The 25,156-nt window shown below is 40.7% G+C and overlaps 1 protein-coding gene across 3 annotated transcripts in view; it reads right to left on the bottom strand.

The window, feature by feature from the left end:
- NREP (neuronal regeneration related protein) overlaps nucleotides 1-22,644 on the bottom strand; it is a 28,471-nt gene extending 5,827 nt beyond the window's left edge. The window contains exons 1-4 of one of the 3 annotated variants that reach the window (XM_059693920.1): nucleotides 22,544-22,644; nucleotides 22,135-22,176; nucleotides 20,779-20,842; nucleotides 248-325 (exon numbers count right to left, since the gene is read on the bottom strand). In XM_059693920.1, coding sequence (XP_059549903.1) covers nucleotides 248-325; nucleotides 20,779-20,793 — 93 coding nt within the window. In that variant the 5' untranslated portion in view covers nucleotides 20,794-20,842; nucleotides 22,135-22,176; nucleotides 22,544-22,644. Of the gene's footprint in view, nucleotides 1-247; nucleotides 326-20,778; nucleotides 20,843-21,975; nucleotides 21,995-22,134; nucleotides 22,177-22,367; nucleotides 22,520-22,543 lie in introns of those variants that run through there. The other 2 variants (XM_059693919.1, XM_059693922.1) reach the window with 2 other exon arrangements.
- Between the last annotated feature and the right edge of the window lie 2,512 nt (nucleotides 22,645-25,156).

Raw genomic sequence — 25,156 nt, 5'->3', positions numbered from 1 at the left:
ATTAAATGAAAATTTGCTTTCGGCTTGTCAAGAAAGGAAGGAAATAGTGAAATTTAAGAGTCACAGGAATTTAGGAATGATTTTTTTTAGGATACATTATTTCTAAGGTCATAATAGTATCAGATAAGTGAATTATTATAGTTGACTATATTGGATATTAAAATGAAAAATGAATAAATCTGATTTTTAAAAAAAAATTGTTTCTACATTTTTAAATATTAACAAAATAGCAGCTTAAGGATCTTACCTTAGGAAGCCTTCCCTCCATTTCCTCATTTGGAAATGGTTCTCGGCTGACCCAGACAGCAAGCTCTGGGTAATAAACCTGTAGGAGATATAAGAGCACACACATTTAGATTAAGAACGGGATCCACTTTGAAACCACCAGTGATCAGCTTAATGAGCTCAATCCTTCTCAAGGATCACTTACTTCCCCTTTGCAACTTTAAAGTGCGGGGGAAGCCCATCACCTCGGTCAGACTGTTAGTGTGCTTCTGCATGTTTGCTGCACTCAGGAGAGTTTTAGCTCCATGTCTTGTAAGGCTAGGTCCAGTAGAGCAGATATCGATCACTGTTATCTTAGCACACCAAGTGGCAGCTTCGTGGCTCGACTGGCTGAGCAAACTAAGGCACTGGGGCGACCTAACTTTCAACACAACCTATGATAAGAATCCCTACAAAGCCCCATGTTTATGAGATAATGTGCCATGCACCCATCACACACTGTTAGGGGTTATCCTGATCATTTTTTAGAAGGAGGAAAGGAAGAAGCAGCCTGCATTCTCCCAGGCCCATGTAGCCACTACCAAAACACTGCCCAGCTGCCTGAAAATAGCCAAGTGTCTGAGCCAGGGCCAGGGAGATGGGCAACATCCCCATGAATGATACAGAGAATACTAGCTGATGAATTTGGGGGGTGGGGGCAGGGTTGGGATGAGGTGGAGAGAGTGAATCTTACTGAGTAACTCTTCTTTAAATACATGTACAAGGATTATTATCATAAGAAGTTTGCTGACCAGCTGTTCTCTGTCTCTAGTAAAGACAGGAGTCAGGGATTAGGACTTAAATTACAACTACAGATTTAGGTCAGCTGTAAGAAAGAACTTAGCAGAAGAAAAAAATGTGAAACCTACTTTAAGAAATTTAGAAACAGAATTTAACAACCCAACTCAGAGCTAATTCACATTTGATATAGGCCCTTCTTGAAGGGAGGGAACTAGATAAGATTTCCTCCAGGTCTGATTCTCTAAATGCTGTACATAAGCCTCACATTTAATAAATAATATTAAGAATCACATCGCGTCAATAGGTTAACAAACAGACTTACGTGCAGTTTTTGTTTTTGAAAGCACCAAGTGTGGCAGCCTAATCACTGGGCGAACTGTGAAGTTTTCAATGTCCCAGTCAACCCACGTGTGTGGCGGTCTGAGGCAGGACAGTGGATGGCTGTGTTGGTTCCTCGGGATAGTCTAACAGTAACTGATCTACCCCAGTCGCTGTTATGGCACATCCCAGTTCACAAAGCAATTTTGCATACATTAACTAATTCATCCTGACAATAAGCCTGGGAATGGGTCTTATCATTACAGAGATGAGAACACTGAAATTCAAAAGGTCGCCGATTTGCCCAAAGCCACACAGTCAATGTAGGATAGGACTTACACTCAAACCTGGTTTCCAGATTCTGAACTTCCGTTCTTCCCACTATCCCAATGCTCTTGAATTATCCCAGAATGCAGATTGCCTGCCACCTCTCTTTCAAGAATCACACAGTCCACAGCCAACACATACATTTCGGTCTTAAATATCTGAGAGCTCATCCTGTAAGAACTGGACCTATTTTCTGACTTTGCACTGGGTCTGCTTACTGGGCCATGTTGTTTTCCCCCAAACCCAACCTCCGTCCTCTTGCTCAGCTTTCGAGTCTTTGACCAGCTCCTTCTGGGAGAAATCTACCCTCTGCCTTGTTTGGAACAGAGAGCCACCCTGATATGACCTTTAATCAGGAATGGGGGAAGAAAACATGCTTTTTTTAAGGCTTAAAACAAGGTCACAGCACACAAAATCCCAGTTTGGGCTGAATTTTAGAAGACCTAAGTTAGGATCAAACGTCAGTTCACTCATTACAAATTGAAAAAAAATATTATTACTTTCTACATTACTACTTTTAAAAGCATGCTTTAAGTACCACTGAAAACATTACACATATTAAATGAGTAATTAAGTTTCATTGCAAACCAAACATGTTGATAAAAATACATGTCAAAATTCAGTAGGCACATGGATGCAATGACAAGCCAATCTAGTAAATGTTATGTCTGTGTTCTTGTGATTTTCCGTAATATTCTACTTTAGCAAGAGCACACTGCTTTAGCATTTAACTTCTAAGTTCAAAGCCTCAATACTAAAGTCACCCAAGTCTGATTTGTAGGGAAAAAATAATTGGCCTCTCAGACATTATTATACTTATTCTTACAATTTATTTTTCCAAGAACTTTCCTTTTTTAAAAGAAAAACAGTCAGTGATTTGTTTGGCCAAAGAATTCAGGAACACCAGTATTTGATAGCAAAACCTGCGACTGAGCAAACTTTCCCAACTACCTCAAATTTCTTCTTTTGAAACATATTAATTTAGCCACAGATTTGCCAAGGGCATTTCTAATTAGGCATTTTTTAGTGTTTGAATCATACAGTAATCTTTGCATTTTTTAGGGAAAATAAACATCACTTCGGCCTTGCGGTAAATTCTTTGTCTCCTTCAGAATCCGAAGGGATAGAGGGTCTGTTACCTTCTGAAAACCTGCTTGCCTGATCTCTCTAAGAACTAAGCATATCCTTGGACATGGTATCTAAAGGAGACACTAAACTTCCTTTTTAGATTTAGGGAAAAGGTGGTAGATTATTGGAAATATATGTCCCTTACATTACAGCTTTGTTCTTTCTTATACCAGTGGTGTGTTGAAACTTTAAAATGAAGGACTTCAGAGGAAAGATATATGACAATTACTACCCTTGCTCTCAAATAATTCAAAATGCCTTTGTCATGCATGCATCCACCATGAGTCTGTGAATCACCTTCAATGTGGGGCACTGCTGGATTCTGGGGATTGGGAAAAGAGAATATAGTTCTTGCCTTCTAGTTCAAATAGCCAGCAGAGGTGACAGACCTTCTGAAAGATCATTTGAAAAGCGTGTACTATGGGCTGAATTGTGTCCTCCCAAACCCCAAATTCAAATGTGGAAGTCCTAACCCCAGGTACTTCAGAATGGGACTATATTTGGAGATAGAGTTTTTAAAGAGGTTGTTATGGGGGGCCTAATCCAATGACTGTCCTCATAAAGGAGAGAATGACACACAGACACACACAGAGGGAAGGGGATGTGAAGACACAGAGAGAAAAGGACCATCTACAGGACAAGTCTCAGAAGAAATGAACCCTGCCAACACCTTCATCTCAGACTTCCAGACTCTAGAATAGTGAGAAAATAAACTTCTGCTTAGCCATCTAGTCTGCAGTGCTTTGTTTTGACAGCCCTAGCAAACTCCTACAGTGCTTTAAGGGCAATTTTAGTATAGGTCATATCAAATGTAATAGCTGTTGGAACATGTATCAATAGACTAAAAACAAACACACACAACCAAAATGTTTAGCAAAACATAGTGTCAACAGAAGAAATGTGGGTGGCAGTGAGCAGATCTGGAAGCGACTCCTTGGACTGCAACTCCACTGGCTGCCGTGTCCTGTGTTTTTACCTAGTTCAGAATATGAGGAGCTGACAAGGACCCTGTGATAGAGGCTGCTGAGTGCTGATAACACGTGGGTCAGAAACACAGAGATAAGTTGATCTATCTTTCTGGAGTCCTTCTGTTCTTGCTGGACCCTAAAGCTGTTGGTTCTTCTTGGTACTAGTCAACTGATGCTCTGAAGGTGGACATATGGCTTAAACCATATTCCATTCATTTTGTTTTCTGGATTAAAATTTGTATTTTTTCATGAAGAGCAATTAAACTAACTTTTTTCTTTTTTTAACTTCACTAAACTCTCTCTCTCTCTTTATGGTGGTGGCGTGTGTCTCAGAAATGTAAGTCATCTGGGGAATCCACACGGGAATACCTCAAAACTGTTGTTTTATTAAATAAGTAAGCCAAAGTGTGCCTTGATTTTCACAAGAGAAGTGTCCTTTTCAAAGTGTCTCCCATATAGAGATAAGCAACTGTTTGTTCTTGCTCAAGTAAAATCCTCAAAACCCTCTAGAACAGCAATTATCAAGCGGTGTGCCACAAGAATTTTTAAAACATGCAATGCCTGACTGTTTAGTCAGGGGCACTGACCTCCTTTCTCTTAGACTGTCAAATAAAAAAAACAGCCAACACAACCATAGCCGTCTGGTGTGAATGAATCAAAATTATACTTATTTTTTGTCAGATCTGCACAAAATACATTTTTTGGTGTGCTGCAGAATTTAGTAATCAGATTTTGTGTGCCATGAGATGAAAAAGGTTGAAAATTGTCCTTATAGAAGAAATCAGAGAAGCAAGCTATACCCTCACAATTAAGAAAACATTGTGAAAGCATAGAGGGGAAGGAAAATTTTGTTGTTTTAAATTGCAGAACATGCAAAGGTTTTGCTTTAAATTATGGGAAAGGTTGAGTGTTTATGCTTGTCACTAAATATATTAGTTAATGCACCTTTTTCTACAATGCTACATTTATGTCACTAATGACTACGTTTAAAAACAACAGAAATGACATGAAAAAAACCACATGATTTTAAATACACTAAGCATGATAGATATGTATTTAAATATCCATGAGCCATTCTTAGGTAAAAGCAATTTTTTGCTTTCAAGTATACTTAACATATTAAACCCACAATATATGTAGATATAGTTTAATGGTGAAAATTTACTATTTCTTACTGATTCTCTTAAATGTATTTGATGGCTGGGTACTTACAATTTCCACTGTGTGTCATGGCATACAAGTTGAGAACACAGTGCTCACGGTTTTTGCCTTTTTAAGTCTTTCAAGGCTTGTTTTACTCTCTGGATGATGCAACATAAAAAAATAACTTCATTTTTTAAGACTATAAGGTAATTGGGTGGCAATGATCATGACTTGGTAGCCCAATTAGAAAAATAAAACGTGGAGAGAATCAAAGAGCACTCCTGCTAGGTCCTAAAAAAACAACCCACAAATTATATCACCCTTTAAATTATTTTTTAATCTCTTTTAAGCTTTTCATTTCAAAACTTGCTATTTATTTTCCAATAGCATGGTCCACATATAGAATCAATCTAATTGACATGTCTTACCACTTCTCTACTGAATGTAAAATTTGAATGATACCTATACCCCATTTCTACATTTGTATTCTCCTCTACTTACTGTCTTTATCACTATTCCTTTGGGGAGACTGCTACAGGAGATGGATCCCAAGGGTAGTTTCATAGCTTTATTCAGAGCTTAAATACATCACACACATATATGTTGCTTACTTAGTTGGTTAACTTGCTGTCTCAGAAGCCTGCTAAGAAGATGTTGCATGGCTTGATTGTTAATGACCATAATTATATTTTCTCTCCTTGAAGAAGGTCTATGTGCTCAAAAGAATGCACACACATGGCCCTTTTATGTCTTAACAAAGATAGGTGCCCACCCCGTGTAATTAGGAAAGCGGACTGGGGCAGCAGGTGTCCAACCTGCATAATTAATTCTTTGAGCAGCAAAGGAGTATATTTCATAATCTCTCTGCCAATTAAACAGTGTGTGTGTGTGTATCTGCATGTGTACATGCTCTATTCTGCCTAATTGCCTCAGAGGTTGTGGAACCTAGTACTGCAATACAAGGGGAAATTACGTGCACACACGCACACTTCATTTCTGCAAATATCCTTTGAAGTGGCGCTCTTAGGAATCTCCCTCAAAAGCCACTCAGCGCCCAGGTGTTACTGGTCATGTGAGAGGGCAGGATGTAAACTGAAACCATAAATGAGTTACAGGGATCATTTTCTCTGAACAGCATTGCATCAACGATTAGATGGTGCCAAAAGATGATGCACTGTCTCTCTGGAGACCAGACTTAGAGACCTGCCTAACCCTGTGCGCACTGCTTGAAGATGAAGCACAAGGTGGAGGAAATGCATTGCAACCAGAAGACAAAGGACAAACAGACAGAACACTGAGCCATTCTGGACAGTTCTGAAAAGCAAAGTCAAAGTATTACTTGGTGCCCACGTTGGCAAACATTCTGGTATGGGAACTAGGTGAAATATGCGGAGACATAATTTAAATACACACAGGCGCACAGGCGTGCACACACACACACACACACACACACACACAGGAGCTGGCTGTGGTGACAATGGGTAATTACAGAGAAAGCATTACAAAACATTCTCAGCCATAAATGTCCTCTTGCCAGAAGGGACAGGAAGGCCGTTTAGAGCAGTGCTCAATTACAGCATGTGCTGACATTCCCCGCTTTTCCAGGGCCTGACAAGCTCTCAACCAGGAGAAATGGGGGGAGGGAGACAACAGGGCTCAAGGAGGAAGATGGTGTTCGCTCACAGATTGGTTAAGCCCATTGGCATGAGCTTGGCTTTGGGTACAGATGTCCAGTATGGTATGGGCACAGAAAATATCCCCATTTTAAAAAATATTGCACATCAGGTTATGTTACTGTCCAACATTACATGTCAGAGGTGGGTGTCTGAAACAAGCTGTGTAAACTTAAAGAGTGGAATCCTCTAAACTCAGGCTGCTTGTGGGAAGCCACGTGGAGAGGCCACTGGTGAATTTGTGGGAACCAGACAGCTGCAGGACTTTATTTCTAAATTTCAACAAAGCAGAGAAAGGAAAAGGAAATCTCCTGGCAACAAAACGAAAGTGTTTACATGTGAAATTAATTGTCAGCACAAAGCGCTTTCAGAGTCACTCTGTTCCACAATGTAATATTCGGCTTGTTTGGCTGCTGAGTCTTTTAAAATTTGATTTCTAAGAATAATAGCAAAGACTTTCAAGAAAAGCAATGAATCAAGTCGGGAGCAAGCCACAGAAGGTTAACAACATTACTCAACTTTGCTTATTCACCACTATTTAAAACAGTTCGTTGGGTGAGTTTGGGGGCTTTGATGGTGTGTGGATCAGGGCAGGGTGCAGCAGCCACCGGGTAATTTGAGCGTGGTGAACAGGTTAGCAGCAAGCATCTGTGTTGAGCAAACGTTTTCTCTCATCCCAGCCTCATTCCTTTCCAAGAGGAACGTGCTTAGCACAAAGCAATCCACCTAAAGACTCCATAAATCCAAAAAAGGGAGTTACTGATCGAGGAATTCTCAGATTTCTGCCAAGACTCCCTCCCCTGGGCTGGAGGTCAGCCGGGTACAGTAACAGAGCCAAACTGTGGACTGGACTCCAGGAATCAAGTTCACACTTCAAATCCGGACTTTTCATGGGCGACTTTTTCTTTTCGGTGATGAAGACAAAACAAAGCACAAAGAGCTGATAAGAGCCCAAAGCAAACCAGAAGCAAAAGTACAAGAATAAGGCTTGGAAGCCAATCTCATAAGGGATATCTAAGAAGAGATTTTTTTAAACAAAGAGGGAAAAAATACAGCAACTTTTTAAAGCCCTGGGTTGAGATTAAGCAGTTTGTGAATGAACAATAAAAAGTAAAGGGCACAAAACAAGATATTTGCTCTTTTCAGCTGAAAAAAAAAAAATACTGGCCTTTGTTAACTAGCAGGGAAATAAAGAAAAAGGGGCCCCCTTAAGCATCTAAGCAGAGCATAAGCTTTTCCTGCCTGTATGACCTCAACAAATATGTTAATGAAATCTTCTACCTCCCTGGAGTGAAACCAGAGTAAATATTTACTTAACACATCTGAGTTCTAAGTCTGGACCACCCTACTCCCTTATATAAATTGGTTTTTCATTTGTAATCAAGAATTTAAAAACACTACATTTTGTAATGTTTTTCCTACCTTTAAGATAAAAGGAGGAAAGGAAAGGAAGAAAAACTCTCTATTGTGCCCTCATACAACAAACTGCACTTTGAATTTTTGAACTGTATATTCTTTTGCCACAAATGAGAATAATGCTGTTGATATCCTTTCCAATACAAGACATCTGGAGATAGCAGAACTTTTTCCAAGCACATTCCAAGGTTAATACAAAACATCTAGACTTGCTTTTATTAGCTGGCTTGAATAATTTTAGGTGTGCTGGCTTTCACCTACAAATAAATAGTTATAAGAAGTCCAATTTTTACTCACCAAGAATACTATGTTTTCTTTCCTCTTGTCCTAAAATGACTGTGCTAACCATTGAAATCTTATAAAAATTTTTCCTAACAACCTGGAAAAACATAAGTCTTCAAAAATCAGATTTCTTTTGTTAAACTCCTCAATCAAAGGCTAGTGAGATATGTAAGACATTCGGACTTGGGATTTTTCTTGATCTGAGTGAATGATGAGACAGACAGTTGCTTTTGATAAGTTTGTGGACATTCCAAAAACATTCCTCTTTCGGACATGTGCAAGACGGAGCTTTCCAGAAAGTGTGCACGTTCTCCCAAAGTGCTTGTTCCTAAGGAAACGATTCTCTCCCTCCATCAGCGCTCCCTCTCCGCTGGCAGCTGCGACCCCGACCCCTCCGCATTCAGCAGGAGTCGTTCCACAGCCCAGCGCTTCTCTCGCACTGTCCTGGTCACCTAGAGACTTATCTCTCTGCAGCAACAAGCAGAATCCCAACAGATAACTAAATTCCAAGGAAAAGTGGTCATTGTGGGAGGGTGTATTCGAAATGGGTTTAAATCAGAGTCTTGGTTATTTCCTGAGAAGTTTGCCTTTAAAAACAAGGAAAATATTTCCAGATCTGTACCCTCCTGCTCCAAATACTCAGGTCACAAAGTGGTCACTAGACGGCTTCCAATACCCTGTCATCCAAGAAAACTGGCACAAACTACAAGTCCAAGAGGAACAGAATAAGATTGGATGTACCCCTGTACACCATCTGGATTTTCAAACCCACTGGGTGCAGCATGGTCCAATTCAGTGGAAGGCTTCTCTGGCTCCAATAAGGGCTCAGCCAGCCAGTACCATGGGAAGCAGAGAAGACCTAAATGGTGGCCACCAACACAAATCAGTAAGATGTTTCAGGGCTGGAAGTCACGGAAGAAACAAATACCTCAAGAGTTTTGAAGATTACTACAAAAGGCATGCCAAATCGTGGGGCTAAGTTCCCTGGAAAGGGACTCACATCCTCTATTTGATATGAAAAAAAGAGAAATAGAAACTCAGACCTTCATTCCAAGTCCTGATTGCATTCTCCAACAGAATAACTCTACCTCATCTTTTTGTCTTTCTTCCATTGTAAACCAATCATGAAAACTGTATTTCTCCAAAGGAAGAGAACTAGGAACAATACACGGAACTTGTTCAAACCCACATAGGCAGAGTATGTAAATTTGGGAGCCACAGTTTTCTGTGGAAATGAATATAGAGTTCATCATAATGTGTTTTCGTTTATTACTAAATTTTAGGCATGTTTTCCAGGTGCACTCATTAATCCTCACAGTGCTGTTTCAAGGATGAAATGCATCAATATATATAAAATGCTAGCAAAAGGGTCAGGCACATGAGCAATTGGATACGGGTAAGCGATAACTATTATTATCCTCACTATTCTACAGATAAGCCTGCCCAAGGACAAAACCAAGAAATGGGAAGACAGGCTGCGAACACAGCCTCTCCTCCCACAGAATGCAGTCCCTCAATACCCATCTTCTCTGCCATTTCCCCAAAGCCACCTGGCGTGATGCCACAGCCCGCTAGTGCTGGGGCCTGTTTCCAATCCCCCAAGTAGGTGTTGAGCATCTCCGCTTAGTGCCCTCGTGATGAAATTTAGGTGGATTTTTGACGCCTATTGTCAAGAATAATTTTCTCAGGAACATATGTTGCTCTACTACCTGTGTTTCTAATAAATAGCTGCCCTTCAAAAATAACTTACCTTAAAAAAATAGCACTGTTTGAGGACACAGAGGGTTTGTAGTACAATATTTATATCTGGTAATCACTGCAGCTAATTATAAAGGGCATTTGCTAAGAAACCAAATTGTTTTAATATGACCCCCAAATGAACTCTCAAACAACATCTCAGATGGCCTAGCAAGGGACAATCTAATTCAGAATATCTTTCTTTCATCAGATGCATTTGAAATCATGTTGGCTGTAAGTTTGCTTTTCAAAATTTTAGTCAAGTAAAAAATAAACTGCTTAGAGGACATTAAAATCTTATCTTTATCAATGATCTGCAGGTACACAAACAACACACTACATAAAAATATAAAATGATCCAAGTTGAAGAGGAAGGACTTATTAGACCAGAGAGGCAGTGTGTAAACTACTAAGAATGGTGGCTGGAATGAAAAACAAATTTAACCTGACTCCATTTGGAAACTTTTAATCAATGTGGTAGGAACACAGATAGTTCTAATTTGTGGTGTTCCTCTGGCTTGGTACAAACAACATCAGAACACCTGATCAACTTAGTAAAAATTCACATTATCAGATGAATTATTTCTGTGATGCCAATTAACAAATTTAATTGAATTTCTGAATGAATTGATTATGACAGTATAGACAGTTGTGCTTCATATAATAAAATTAAGATTTAAAAGGCAGTCCTCATTTAAAAAGGGATAGGCTTAATGAAGATGAAATGAAAAGATGCGGAGACTTGGCTCCTAGACCTTGGTAACAAGATCAGAACAATTTAAGATCCTATTATCGAGAAATGAGCAAAATATCCAAGGCCAGGGTCATTTTATGATGCATCATTAGACCTAAGGCTCCACAGGGCAGCATGAAATGGAGACTCAGTTATGGTTCAGAGCATCCAGGCTTCAGAAACAGTCAAATCTTGGTAATTAAAGATCAAAATATGAAGATGAGAAGGGATCAGAGAAGATGTGGGCAGAATTTCTGATGCTGTATTACCTGAATTGGTTGGGCATAAAATCTCATTTGTCCAATAAATGAATCAATAAATATGTACTAAGTACTTACTTTCTGCAACATATTGAATATTTGGTAGGTAGCTTTCAATCCTATAGAATGAACATCTTATTAAAGAATATGTCCCATTAGTTTGAGTTACAAGTACTAAAGTAGCAAAGAAAACACATTTAAAAAACAACAACACCTTTTTAGAACTAAGCCACTAAATCCAGGGACATCTATTTGGGAAAGTAGTGGGCTAGTTAATTCATCTTTCCAATTCTAAATCTCGTACCCATACAACTGTAGCCCCTGATATTGCCCGTTTCAAATAGTGGGTCCATTTCCTGCACAGTATTCATTCTTCCAGTTGGTATTATATCCCTAAAATGCAACAGGCACTACTAGACTAAGTGTTCAACTATGTGCTAACCCCCCCACCCCCCACAAACACACACACAAATACACACAAACGCATGAACTGAGATTTAGCAACTGTGGGAAATGTGCAAAGAACAGACTTTGAGGTCATGGTCCCAATCGTGTTTTGGGTAACTTTCTCTACCATGACACTGTGAAGGGAAAGAAACAGTACGTCTTGGGAAAGTACCATATTTTTCCGTGTATAAGATGTCCCCCCTTTTCCAACCCAAAATTAATAAATCAATATTTTAAACATTTTGCTGGTTTTCCTCTTAAGGTCTTCTTCTTTTTTGGCATCTTAAGGAGTTGTTCTTCCTGTTTGCTCCACTGTCTGATCATACACTCAGTGGGAGGAGATCCAAATTGTCTCTCTGCAGCAATATTTCCATGCTCTTTTGCATAGCTGATTACATTCAGTTTGAATTTTGCAGAGTAAGACAATCACTTACCGGTATTTATCTTTTTATTTTTTGACATCTTTATGGGCTCAGAACGCTCCTGTTCCTGTTGCATATGTGCATTCTTCACCTCCACCTCCAATTACGGCATCAGCTGACATCAGTAACAGTAAGGCTCGTGATTGGAGGAAGCCTGTTTGACAAGGTATGGGCAGCTATGCACCAACATGGCTCCCTCCTCGGCTGACTTCTGTGTATAAGACACCCCTCGATTTTCAGTCTAACTATTTTAGAAAAAAATAGCATCTTATACACCAAAAAATATGGTACTTAGTAATAATTCCTTACTTGGACTCATGTTTATAAGCATCTTACTCCATATATTTTTATCCATCTAACTACTGACTATAGACCTTCCTTGACAGTTCTGAATGTTGACTGCCAAAGACGCAATATCTTCTCCTAATTTCTACTCTTTCCGGTCCAAGAATAGGTTCTGTGTCTGACACTGACTTCATCCAATGAATATGTCCTCAAAATGTCTAGACCCATTTTAAGCACAACTTGTGTCAGTTTCTCCTTGTTCAGCGACTGGGCTGCAGTACTTTTCCCTGCTGGAATGGTATCAAACACAATTCAGACAGGAAGGTTGTTACCTGCCCCAGTCATCAAAGGACAGTGGTGTGTGATGGTGATCTGAGTACGGGCTAAAGCGGAGAAGGGAGAAGAGCTAGAACTGGGCAACCATGCCAAAGCTTCCGTGCACATTATGAATCTCCCCCTTGTTTTAATTACTTATTAAATGGTAGGAGTCTCTGGCTCCTGTTTTTTTGTTTGTTTGTTTTTTGTTTTTTTACTGGCAATGGCTATTCAGCTGTTCTCCTTTCTTTCCAATCAAACAGAACTTCCTTTCATTGGTGACATTCTCTTATGTATCTCCTTCTCCTTGCTAACCATGAGTTATATTTGTATTTTAGTCTATGAAAGTAAGGATGAACACTGAAAAAGCAGTCTAATATCAAGGGTATAAAACTATCTCCAGCTAGATAATCATAATGCTTTTAAGGCAAAAAGCTTAGATTGAAACCCATTCTAAGGTAATAACAGGCAATAATTTTATTTATGAAGATTTCATTACCTTGTGAAACTGGAGTAGATCTTGCTCTACTGTCATGAATACCTCAATCAGATTACTGAGAGACAAACTGCGGGACTGCTGGGAAAACACCATTAATAACCTCGTGCATAATGGCACTCCACAGCTAAGGTTTTGGATGTATGAATCTACTCTAAAATGAGATTCCTCTTTCAGCAGGCCAAACCAAGCTAAGTGTGTGGACTCTCTCAGGACATCTATCTAAGCAAGAAGGGAACACTGAATTTAGTTGTTTTTGTAGTGTATTTAGATTTTGCTTAGCTCCTCTTTCCTCCCCCCCCCCGCCCCTCCCCCCATTACGCTTTCTGAAGTGTTAAATGAGAGGGACTTTTTTAATAGCAAATGCAAAATCTGTGTGTATCTATATATTTTATAATCTGAATGGTCTCAACTCTACAATGTATTGGACAGTTACTAGTTATAAATCTCAAGGTGAGCCAGCTTGTTCTACTCCAAGCAGATCTCCGTGTATCCAGGACCATTAACTCATACAGTTATTCCACAGACATTTACTGACCACTAAGGATGTGTGGGGTCCTGGATAGGTACGGATAGTACTGGAGCAGCCATCAGACTGGCTCACAGACACGGAATCTGTTCCAGGGTCCAGTAGACCATGCTAATGAAAGCTAGGGTTTCCTACCACTTTGTAGAAAGAAAAGGCCAATCAAACTTCACTAGCTTTCCCTCTCAATGATGAAACTTTTCCACACCTACATTCACCATCCTTCTGATAGAGCCGTGGTCACAAACCACGGCTCGTGAGCCACATGCGGCTCTTTGGCCCCTTGAGTGTGGCTCTTCCACAAAATACTACATGTGGGCGCACACGTACAGTGTGACTGAAACTTCGTGGCCCGTGCGCAGAACTCGGTATTTTGTGGAAGAGCCATACTAGAGGGGCCAAAGAGCTGCATGTGGCTCGCGAGCCGCAGTTTGCCAGGCCGCAGTTTGCCAACCACTGTATAGAGGCAAAGGAAAAGAATGAGGCATCACAGCCTCAATTGCTACCAAAGAGAAAATGCTCAATTACCAAGGGTCAATTTTCTGATTTCAAGTTTCCAATCTTGGAAAGTAGAAAAAAGCTGCAGCTATAGGTAGAATGTTGGAAGTGTAATGAGTATACAGAGGAGCATGAGATGGTTCTCACTGGATGTACTGGGGTGAGTTTCATAAAGGAGTTGTCATTTAAATTTGGTCTGGAAGAATAGCTTTATTTTGTCAAGAGGAGCATTCTTTCTAGGACTGAGTAAGCAGAGGCACAGAGGAGGGACTCCTGGGGCACATTAGAATAACAAGTGGCTTGCTTCCTCTAAGAAAATATATTCCATCCTGGCTAGAAATACAGTATTAGTTCACATAGTTCCTGGCATGGCTGCCCAGCCAAGAAATAAAAAATAAATTTCTGGAGGTCTAAACACAGCAGTTGGGTAAAAAAAAATTGTTTGAAAGTATGAAGTGTGAGTAGGCAGAAAGAATTCAAGGAGCAATGCTTATCTATGTCACTTTCATTGAGAGACTCGGTGATAAGTCAACCTCATCTGAAGGGGCTAAAAGAGCGAGCGAAATCATTTCATGTTGAAAATCTTGCAGCTGATGCATTCTAAGGTAGAAGTCCATGCTCTATCCAGAAATTTCAGAAAAATCCTTCTTGTTCTTGGCTTTCCCCAAATTTTGCATATCATGGGATGGGATTCCCTTTAGATGGTCACCAGACTACTGACTAAATTACTAACAGCCTGTAGGCCTCAAATTGTAAACAATTTTATTAGGATGGTGTAAGTGTTGGCGTGAATCTTGAATAAGTATGTCTGGCTACTCAAGAAGAAGTGGAGGGAGAGAGAACCAGCTGGGCACATGTGGCGACACCCAGCTAGCCTCCCAGAAGGGAAACATGGTGCTGCAGCAACACCTCTCTGGCCAGGCAGACACCTCGGTATTGCTGGGATTTGCCAATGGAAGTGCTGCCACTTTCACAAAAGAAAAAGGATAAGTGTGCTCCTTTCTTCCTCCCCAAGTCCTCCTTGCTAGGGACCTTCCTTCGCGCCACCACTCCGCCCAAGCCCAAAGGCAGATAGACGCAGCAAAGTAATAAGTTACATTTAACCTGAAAATGTGTGTGAGTGTGTGTGCTCCTTTCTATTGGGCACAACCAAAAGGCAAAGATCCTGACCCAGGTTGGAGCCTTGAGTGACAGCCTTTGGCCACGTCTAAGATGCCTGCTCAGCTGTTTCCTATGGCTCACCTCCTCAAGTCCTGGACTTCTAGGTCTAGTATGTGAGCTCTGTCCTTGATAGCAAATAGGCCCTAAGTGGACAAGGACATTCCCTACTGCAGTAAAAATGCATTATGCTCACTTTCACAAGCGTACTTTCTAATGGGTTTCTAATATTTTCTGGAATATGCTTCTCTCTTATCTGAATCTACCCACATATCCTCAATTCTTCATTCACTCAGTATTTATTAAGGACTGGCACTATGCTCTAGGAATAGAAAGCTGAAGAAGGCATAGTGCAGGTTCTCAAGGAGCAAATAGCGCACTTCTAGGTTTCAAATTTTGTGCCAACTCCAACTGGTTGCTAATGGTACACTATACTGAAGACTTTGAAATCATATTTAGGCTGAATAATAATAATGATAATAATGTCAGGGTTGATTAGCAATGTCTGCCACAGGTGCAGCAGGAGTTAATGGTAACATGTATGTCATATATTTGCCATCTCTGGGTCTAGCTTAATTTCTATGTCCTTAATAAAAAAGTGCTCTACAATTTCTAGTCCACAGTCCTCAAGCACTCTTCTAGATTATACTTTATTATACTGTTAAGTTTGTCATGCCTGTTAGTCTTCCTTCCACATCTAAAATATAAACCCACTGAGGGCACAGAGCAAATGTGCACTTTCTTTATTTGAGCACAAATAAAATGCTCAAAAAACAAACCAACAAAAAAACCAAACACCTTGTTCACTTGACATGGGGAACACATGCATAATCTTACTGCTAACTCTTCTTGTCTCTTCAGCTCTTTCAGACATGGCATCTTTGTGTCCTTGGGATCATCTTCAAAATACCACAGAATCAGATTATATTGGAAATAAGTGAGGACTTTACATTTCCAATACTAGGATCCTTCTGGATTCTGGAGGGGATATGTGTGGCTGCAGGAAAGGTGCTGTGAGCTTTGAGCATTGCAGCTGGATCAAACCTAGAGAGCTAGCATCTCACCAGGCTGCTCAGAGTGGCATTAAAAGCTGGTAAAGGTGAGCAATTGCAAGCCACTCTTTTTTGGTAAGTGCTTTTATGGCTTAACCACAATTTTTTTCACTCCTGTTAATAAATTATGGAAAATAACTTGTTGTGGAAACTAAAATACATTCACATCAACTTCCTAGATTTTTAGAAGAAGGTAAAGATACATATGACTTCTAGTTCACCCAAACTAAACATGATTAAGTCATTAATGATAAATATATCCAACTTAATATATATTAGCATTCATAGACCAAATAGTTATTGATCTTCTAACATATATTTAATACTTTATTAAGCACTGTACATGAACCTTATAACCCCTCTTGATGCCTATAATTTAGGTGGTCAATGAAAGAACTGCATATGACCCAACCAACAAGTAATGCAGAGAGGTATAATCTAATGTTATACCCAGGTTAATACTAAGTCACTGCTACTAATAACTGAATTGATATTTAGAATTTAGTTGCAAGCCTAAATCCTTGTTAATGCTTAAATCCTAAATCATTAGAGCTGCTAACACTTGCCATGCATTAGAAGATCAATTTTAAAATCACTGCTATATTTTATACCACTGAGATGAGATATTCTTGAAGCTACCCCTAAGTGCAAAATATGTCTAGAAATACCCATTTCACATAAATTTAGACCCAATAAATCATATTTTCAACAGCCATAATTTCTACAGACAGGGGCTGAGATTTATGGTGAACCTGCCTTCCAGTTGAAAGCAAAGGAGAAGTTTAAAATTGGAATCTTTTAATATATCTTGATCAACCAAGATGACAAGTCCAAGTGCATTCAATACATTTTCCTCTGGTATATTCTAATTGGATTTGCTGATAAAATTTCTTTCTTCTAGTCTCTTCCTGTATAACAAAGGAATTATATTCAAATAATTCAGGCAAATCCTTCCCACTCCTATATCACTCCTGCAACATTTTAAGTAACCAAAATGAATCAGACGAAATAAAGTGGCTTTTTTTAAAAAGCATAATTATTCAGATAATTGCCTCAACCCTCCATTTCACTTTCCCTGTGAGGATAAGGCCTTAAAAGACTTTCCAGCCAGAAACAGCACTAAGTAAAATATTTGCAAGACCAAGGAAGTTACAATATTTCACTCTAAGACTAATCTTTAGCCAGTCCAACGTAGATGAATATTTAATGTATTAAACTAGAAATCTGGAGGTTACTCATATTCATATTTTAGAAGTCTATTTTCTCTATTTTAAAAGTATTCATCTTAGGATTTAAAAGAAAGTGAATTCCTTCAGTGTATTTATGATGATCTGATTTACATACAAGTTTTAAAGAACTGTATTGGGTTAAAATAGAATGATACTTTGAATAGCTGTTTATTCAAAGATTTCTGCTACTATATACCATCTCCTGCCTGAATTATCTATGTAGCTCAAAAGGAAGCTGGACTGAAGTTAAATCCAGATAGACCATCCCTGCTGTCCTAATTCCCTAAACAATTCCCAATTCTCCCTCCCCCTTACAGTGTGCTGAAAGGCCTGGTGAAAGAGAAGATAGTACCATATAAAATTACCCTCCTAGGAACTCTTCAGCATCCCCACAATCAAGAATACTGTGAGCAACTTGTAAATTTACATTCTAAAACCCACTGGCAAAGCTACCAATAGAACCACATCCCTCCTCAATCTTTGTCTATTTCTTTAAACAGGAAAACCTTATGTTAGTGGAGAGATTATTCAAAGAGTCTCCTTATAAACCCATGAATGCCACTTCACAGACTACAGAAAGCAGAGCTCTATGAACCATACAATGGAGTCAACTCATCTTTTCTAAAAGCTCAGCAACAGCCTTAAAGAGAACTTAATTTGTTCCAATTCCTAGGTCTCTGTTAAAACATAATGAGCCCATGCTTTATGCCACTATGAGTCCATGGCACACACATACTCAGAGGCAAGTTTCCTGCACAGAGGGTAGGCATGCTGAAAATCAGAACTTAACCTTGACATTTTTCAAACTATTCAATAAAACCATCTATGCATTCTGAAGTATTTTCTTCTCACTGACGTATCAAAAACAGGTAACTTTAAAATAAAACATCTAAGTAAATACTAAGGACCCATACAAACAGTACTCCTGAGTTGCACAATCCCAGGTGCATTGTAATCTATGTAAGTGGCGCCCCCTGGAGTTGTGCATATAGGGTCCCATACACAGCATATAATGTGATTGGTGCTTCTTACAGCTAACAAAGTGGTTGTATTTTTTTTTTTTTTTTTGATAATGCAAAAGGCACTCACTCTAGGATTCATGAGTGAATCTTCAAATTATTGTGAAACATCATTTTAGGGTATGTAAAATGTCTAGCTATCTTGAATTCTGGAGTTCTTTTATGGAAATGAGCCGATTAAAAATCTGTATTTGGCATAAGCCCTTTACTAAACGGGGTAAATACACTGGCTGTAGATCCTCTATAGTGTTTTAAATTATGCAAGTGGAATAACATGTTTAACAGAAAGGGTGTTTTATGTTTTCTAGAGGTAGCCAGGTGTTAAATCTGCTTCCCTAGCAGTGGTTTCTATTGCATGTGGGCTAAGTCTTTAAGTAAGCTAGTCACAGATCAGCAAAATAATTTCAGTTTTAATCAAGGAAAGAATAACTTCATTTTGCCCCAAACTGAAAAAGTGGAGGTACAAAACACGTCTAATATCAGTTTTATAGAAATAAAATTGAAATTTTTTTTGCATTAATATGTACAAAGATTTTTAAGAGCTCTGACCTCCCGGGATGAGAGAATTGCTAGAAAGTTACTTGGAATCACCCAGAGACAATAACTGTCGGTGGTTTCATTTCAGGCAATGGCTTGTGCCAAAAGGAACTGACATCTTGATGAAAGGATCACCAAAAAGTTGTAAGAATTTTTCCATGAGTGAAAATCCTTCCAAGAGCAACAAACTGTGATTTCTCATTCGGCCACCATACATAAATGACAACTGTAAGAAATTAACTACATGTAATAATAATTCGAATGTGCTCTTCTGCATTCAAATCATTCCAACTTTCATTCTCAGCTTTGGCTCACATGCTTGCTTTCCACAAAGCTCACTCCACTCCCTGTTACAGAAACGTGATACTCTTTGAGCTTGATCTATAGGGCTAGTTTTGGCAGGGTCAGCGGTCGAATTTATGTTTAACCAAACGGGACACCTGACATGTTCCAACCATTTATGGTGACACAGAGAGTAAGGTTCTGGGATAAGGTGATGTGGCAAGTCCCGGTAAAAGATAATTAAATAAAAAAAAAACTTCGCAGCAGTTTATTTTATTACCATCCTGGTACTCTGGGACAATGGCTAATTAGGAATGTAATATGAAGTTAGGAACTATTGGCACAAAAACCTTAATCAGTTTAATTTTCTGCTCATCCTTTTTGTTCCTCTAACCTCAAGTCCCTTAATTTGATCATTATTAAAGACCGAGCAAAAACTATTTTATTTGGTGCTTCGAAATCCACCTGTTGAAACGACAGGTGAGGCATACACAAAAAATAAAGAGCCTACTTGATAATAGGATTGAAACTGAACTCATTTAATTGCTTCTGATTCATTTTTCTCCTTGGAAGCTTATACTTGGGTTGTGCTCAAAGAAAACATCAAGTATATCAGATTCAATTCTGATTCATTAAATTCCGCCCTCGTTTAAAAGGAAAAACTAAAACTAAATTTGGAAATCACACAGTCTAAGTGGCAAAGGGGTGTTTTAAAGAGTATAAACATCTGCAGGAGGACATGCTGTATTTATCTGAAAAGTTTCATGAGTTTTCTATTTTTTTTTTCAATTCAACTTATTTGCAAAGATGAAATTTTTCATAGGAGATAAATATACTTATTTAGTGTGTATTTCATCTAATTCTTTAATCAGCCATCAAACACTCAACTGCCTTCCCTGTGGATCATGCTTGTTAAAAAATAGCTTCCCTTTCATTTAGGGGAGAACATGCTTGACTTCTAAAACTGGGCATGTGTCTCTCATAAATCAACAAAAAAACACACAATGCTAATTATATTTGAGATACAGTAGACAGAGTGCATTAATATAAAAGTCCATGTTCTTCATAGATATTGCTCGTAAGGACAGCAGATACCATAGCCATTTGATTAGCTGGACACAGACTCCTACTTTTTGGGTAAGTTCTGGCTGTCTCTAACATCTGACCCATGGCTTTGTTTGAGCCCTGCTGCTATCAGCCTTTCCTTGCATGTCACAACACATCACTCTTCTTAAAGAACAGAACGGTTTCTGTTGTTCAAGCTAAGTAAGTCTTCACTTCTGAAAAAGGAATTTCAGTTTTCTATTCAAGATGATTGAAAATCAAAAGATCTAATTCACCACATCCAATTCATATAAATTACTGCACTGCAAAGCTCCCACATGCTGGAGATAGAACCTTCTAAAGGTCAGATGGGGTAAGAACAATGAAGGGTTGAGGCGGGGTGACGGTGGGTGGCTGACATTTATACGGAATAAAGCCGGAATGAGACTGAGAATCTCCTTGGATGACCAGTTCTTACCATTTTGAGGATCATAGCAGCCTTGGACTTGCACCCTCCCTGTCTTCAGTCCAGGGAGACCAACCTGCAAAATATGTTTAAAATAGTAGACAAATCGCCTCACCACCGGTCAGCAAATGAAGAATGCCTGTTTAGAGGTTACAGACAAATAACCACTTTCTGCGGTTCAGATAAGTTACATGCAGATTACGGTTACTGTGGGGCTTCTGAAAGAGCTTTCCAGCTGTCTATAGTCTGAAACAGGGGACAAAGGAATCCCTGGTACCTGGCTTTGCAGCACCCTGAGCTATTCTTAGTGTTTGGTTCATTTTTTTAATTGCAGTTCAAAAGGTTTAGCAACTTAAAAGTAGAACCAAGTGATAAAAATAGATTGTTTTCTGGCTGCTCTTTGTTCCCAGACATACTACTGGCAATATATTTGCAATCAAGACAGCAGAATAGGAATTAGCTTTCCACCGTGTAGTGTAATGCCTCAGAGTGGATATTTTTGGAAATGGCACTGCATTACATAACCTTCCGTGTTTGGGGGGGGGGGGACTACATTGGGGGAAAAAGTCAGGAATATACACCTTATGCCCTTCTCCCTAAACAAATCAACATTAATGCACATGCTGCAGTGATTTTCCTCTCAACCTTCAGGTCATCACAATACAATTCTTTTGTTAACGTAAGTTAGGACAAAAATTAAGATGAATGGAGAAACTAAAAGTTCTCCAAAAGGGTCTCATAAGCTCTTAGAGTTTCCCTATGTTATCATACCTACATATAAATGCAAATCCGATTATCATCATTATCAATCAAAAAGCAGTCATCTATTCTTAAGCCACCCCTTCTTCCCCCAAAGTTCAACTGCTTTAAAAGAAAATGCAGGGGAAAAGTGTTGGAAGATCGAATGCCTCCAAAGACCCTTGGCGGCAACAGCAGCGTTGAAAGAGTAATAAAGTGTAAAGATGGAAGGACACGAATTCGTGTAATAAAAGGGGGCGGGGTGCATGCCGCAAAGTGCATTCAATGCAAAGAAACGAAACAGTCCCCAACATTGCTTTTTATGAGCAAGAAGAACAAAAATTAACCACACCAACAAACAAAAGATTAAAAAAATTAAAACAAACAAAGCCCGCCCCTTCCCCAAAGAATTCTCCCTCTTGTGCATTTTTTAAAAAAAATTCCAGCCTTAATGCAGCAGATCCCAAATACCAGAATTTCTCCAAGGTACATGCTTGAGCTCTTTAAAATGTAGAGGGAAGAAGCATGAACTCTGCAGGGTTGAAGGGTCCGGCTAAGAGTAAAGGCAAGAAACAGACACAAAAGAGAAAGCAGCGCTCCCGGCCGGCGATGGGAATGGCATATACTTACAGACAAAAGCCCCGTTCCCTGTGCACTCTCTCCTCTCTACACCTGAAACACAAATGTGGATGAAAAAGGGCATCATGCAAGGAAGACAGCTGGGGGGAGGGGAGGGGAGGGGGAGGGGAGGGGAAGGGGTGGAGGAAAAGGAGAGAGGAGGGGGAAGGGGAAACAAAACCCAAACCGGCTTCACTTCCAAGAAGTGCAGCCCTGAATAAAGAAGGAGGGGAAGGTCTCCCTGCCTCGTGCTCTGTCTTCAAGAGTGTGTGTCTCTCTCTAAGAGTCTCGCTCTCTTTCTCTCCCTCTCTCCGCTGCTAGTGTGCGAGTGAACAATGAGCTAATTCTGATGGGGCTGGCGCGGCGCCAGCGCCCCAGCCTTGCAGCCACTGTGCTGCCGCGGCGGAGCCAGACTGCTTACTCGGCAGGAATCGGCAGCTCGGGGCCCGTCGGCGGGCGGCCAACGTGCGCGCACCCCGGCCCCCCGCGCCCCGGCCCCCGCGCGCCCGGCCGCCCCCACTGTGCCCGCCCGGCCCTGGGGACAAAGGGGCCCGCAGCTGGGCGCGCCGCCCCGCCCCGCCGCCGAGCACGGGCGCACACACCCGGCACGGCCTCCCCGCCCCCGGCGGGCTTCTCCGCCTCGACGTGCGGTGGCTTTTCAGACAAATAAGGAGGTGGAGGAGGCGGTTTGGGGGCGCGCCAAGCGAGAAGGCGGCCAGGGCGCTGCACAGCCCGGCGAGCTGCCAGGGCCGCGGGGAGGCGGCGCGGCCGGTACTGTAATAATAAACCTGCGGCAGAGGGCATCTGAGGGAAAGAGGACGGCGACGGGCGGCAGCCGCCTTCCCTTTCGGAGCCTGTCCCGAGCGAAGCCGAAAATGGTGCCGATGGTGACACCCAGAGCCGGGGCCACAGGCGTTTGCGCACGGCCCCGGGTGGGTACCTACCGGCACGCGCGCCCCCCCCCCCCCCGCCCGCGGGGAAGCCCGGCAGCCCCAAGGCCGGGCCCAGGGGCCCTGTGGCTGCGCGCGCACACTCGGGCACACACCGGGGCACACACATATGCATACACTGGGCACACTCGTCGGCCGACAGCCAGGGCTGAGACTGGTGTGATCAGCCCAACACACACTCCCCTTGTAATTCCTTCCTCCCTGAAGGATTTAGCATGTTTCCCATTCCCCGCCCCACTGAAAAAGTACTTTTTAAAATAGAAGATTGCTTTTTTAAAAAGTGCTTTGCATTTTTGATTTTTAAAAAAGTCATCTTTCTTACTTAAAATATCTTTTCATGGTAACATGATAGCTCAAAATTTTGCTATGAACTGCCAACAAAACGGGATATTTTATAGTATTAGATGTTAAAGAGGAAGATTATTTTCTAATTAAATTATTTTGCCAAGAAAAAATACAAAAAGGATCATACTGTCTTCTAAATTTGACATCCACATTTTACTTCTAATCACTAAAAGCAATGTTTGCTATTGTAACAGTCGAAAGAAAAGGGGCAGGGGAGAGAATTTACAAAAACATGTTTATAGAATATCTTTTTTATATTTTAGTATTTTGGGGGGCACAGAAATAGCACATCTTAAAAAGCAGTATTTTACACTCTTTTGTAAAGAGTAAATTCTCTATAAGCTTGTCGCTCGGACTGTCTCCTTTCACACTATGAAAGCCACTGCAGCAGCAAATGCGTACTAGTCTGCTAGTGGGTATTATGGTTAAGGGGCCCACTAGGAGCTTCCCTGAATTAATCTGAAACCTAAGTCACTCCTTCCCCCACCCCCGACACAAAGCAGTTGCTGAGAACAAAGGGAAAAAATAAAACTTAAACTTCCCTAGTGCCTTCGGGGTCAGAGTTCACCTGCCAGGGAAATGATGAAGGAAGGTCAGAGTAGTAAGTAGGGTGGTGGAAGAGGGCAGAAGCCTTGGGCTTCTTCTGCAAGTCTGAAGCTCTAGCAAGGGGTCAAGGGCACCTCAATATTGAGATCTTCGTCATTCGCCTCAGTTGGGCTTGAAAAGAAACCCAAGAGGGCACTGCCACATGGACCGAAAATCTATCCCAAGAGGTTACAGCCAAAAGTTGCTGAAATACACACACACACACACACACACACACACACACACACACACACACACACTAACTTCAGTGTTTATGTAAAACTTACCTAACCTAAGATGTCCTTTCAAAACGGAAATTTGGGATTTATTATATTTGATATTTCTTCATTGTAACCACAGACATACAGATGACATAGGTTTTAAAAAATATGTTTTTATCGATTTCAGAGAGAAGGGAGAAGGGGAGACAGAAACATCAGTGATGAGAGAGAATCATGTATCCGCTGCCTCCTGCACACTCCTTCTGGGGATCAAACCCGCAAGCCGGGCATGTACCCTGACCAGGAATCAAACCATGACCTCCTGGTCATGGTGTCAACACTCAACCACTGATTCACAGCAGCTGTGCTGATAAAGATTTTTAAGAGCCTGGCTGGTTTGGCTCAGTAGATAGAGCGTCGGCCTGCGGACTGAAAGGTCCCAGGTTCGGTTCCGGTCAAGGGCATGTACTTGGTTGTGGGCACATCCCCAGTGGGAGGTGTGCAGGAGGCAGCTGATCAATGTTTCCCTCTCATTGATGTTTCTGGCTCTCTGTCCCTCTCCCTTCCTCTCTGTAAAAAATCAATAAAATATATATTTAGAAAAAAAGATTTTTAAGAAATAGAATATTGGGTTAGAATCACAGTCTATTTACTACTGTGTTCCAAAAAACAGTTACAATCCGACTATCCAATAAACATACTTGAGTCTTTCTATGTGTAGGAGACTGTGCTAACTGCTAGAGGCATAAAGGAATTCACACCATGTCACCTCACACAGGAACTACCTCACAGTGCTCCAGGCTATCATGCTCTGCCCCCTCCCATCTACTCTGTAGGTTGTATGGGATACCCACTCTCCTGAAACACCTTTCTAATAGTGGTTGGTACCTGCTGCTCCATTGCAGGGTGAAGACCATACTTAGCCTTCCACCC

Source organism: Myotis daubentonii, chromosome 4 (genome assembly GCF_963259705.1).
Source record: "Myotis daubentonii chromosome 4, mMyoDau2.1, whole genome shotgun sequence".
Lineage (NCBI taxonomy): Eukaryota > Metazoa > Chordata > Mammalia > Chiroptera > Vespertilionidae > Myotis > Myotis daubentonii.
This window is presented reverse-complemented; position numbering and strand designations above follow the sequence as displayed.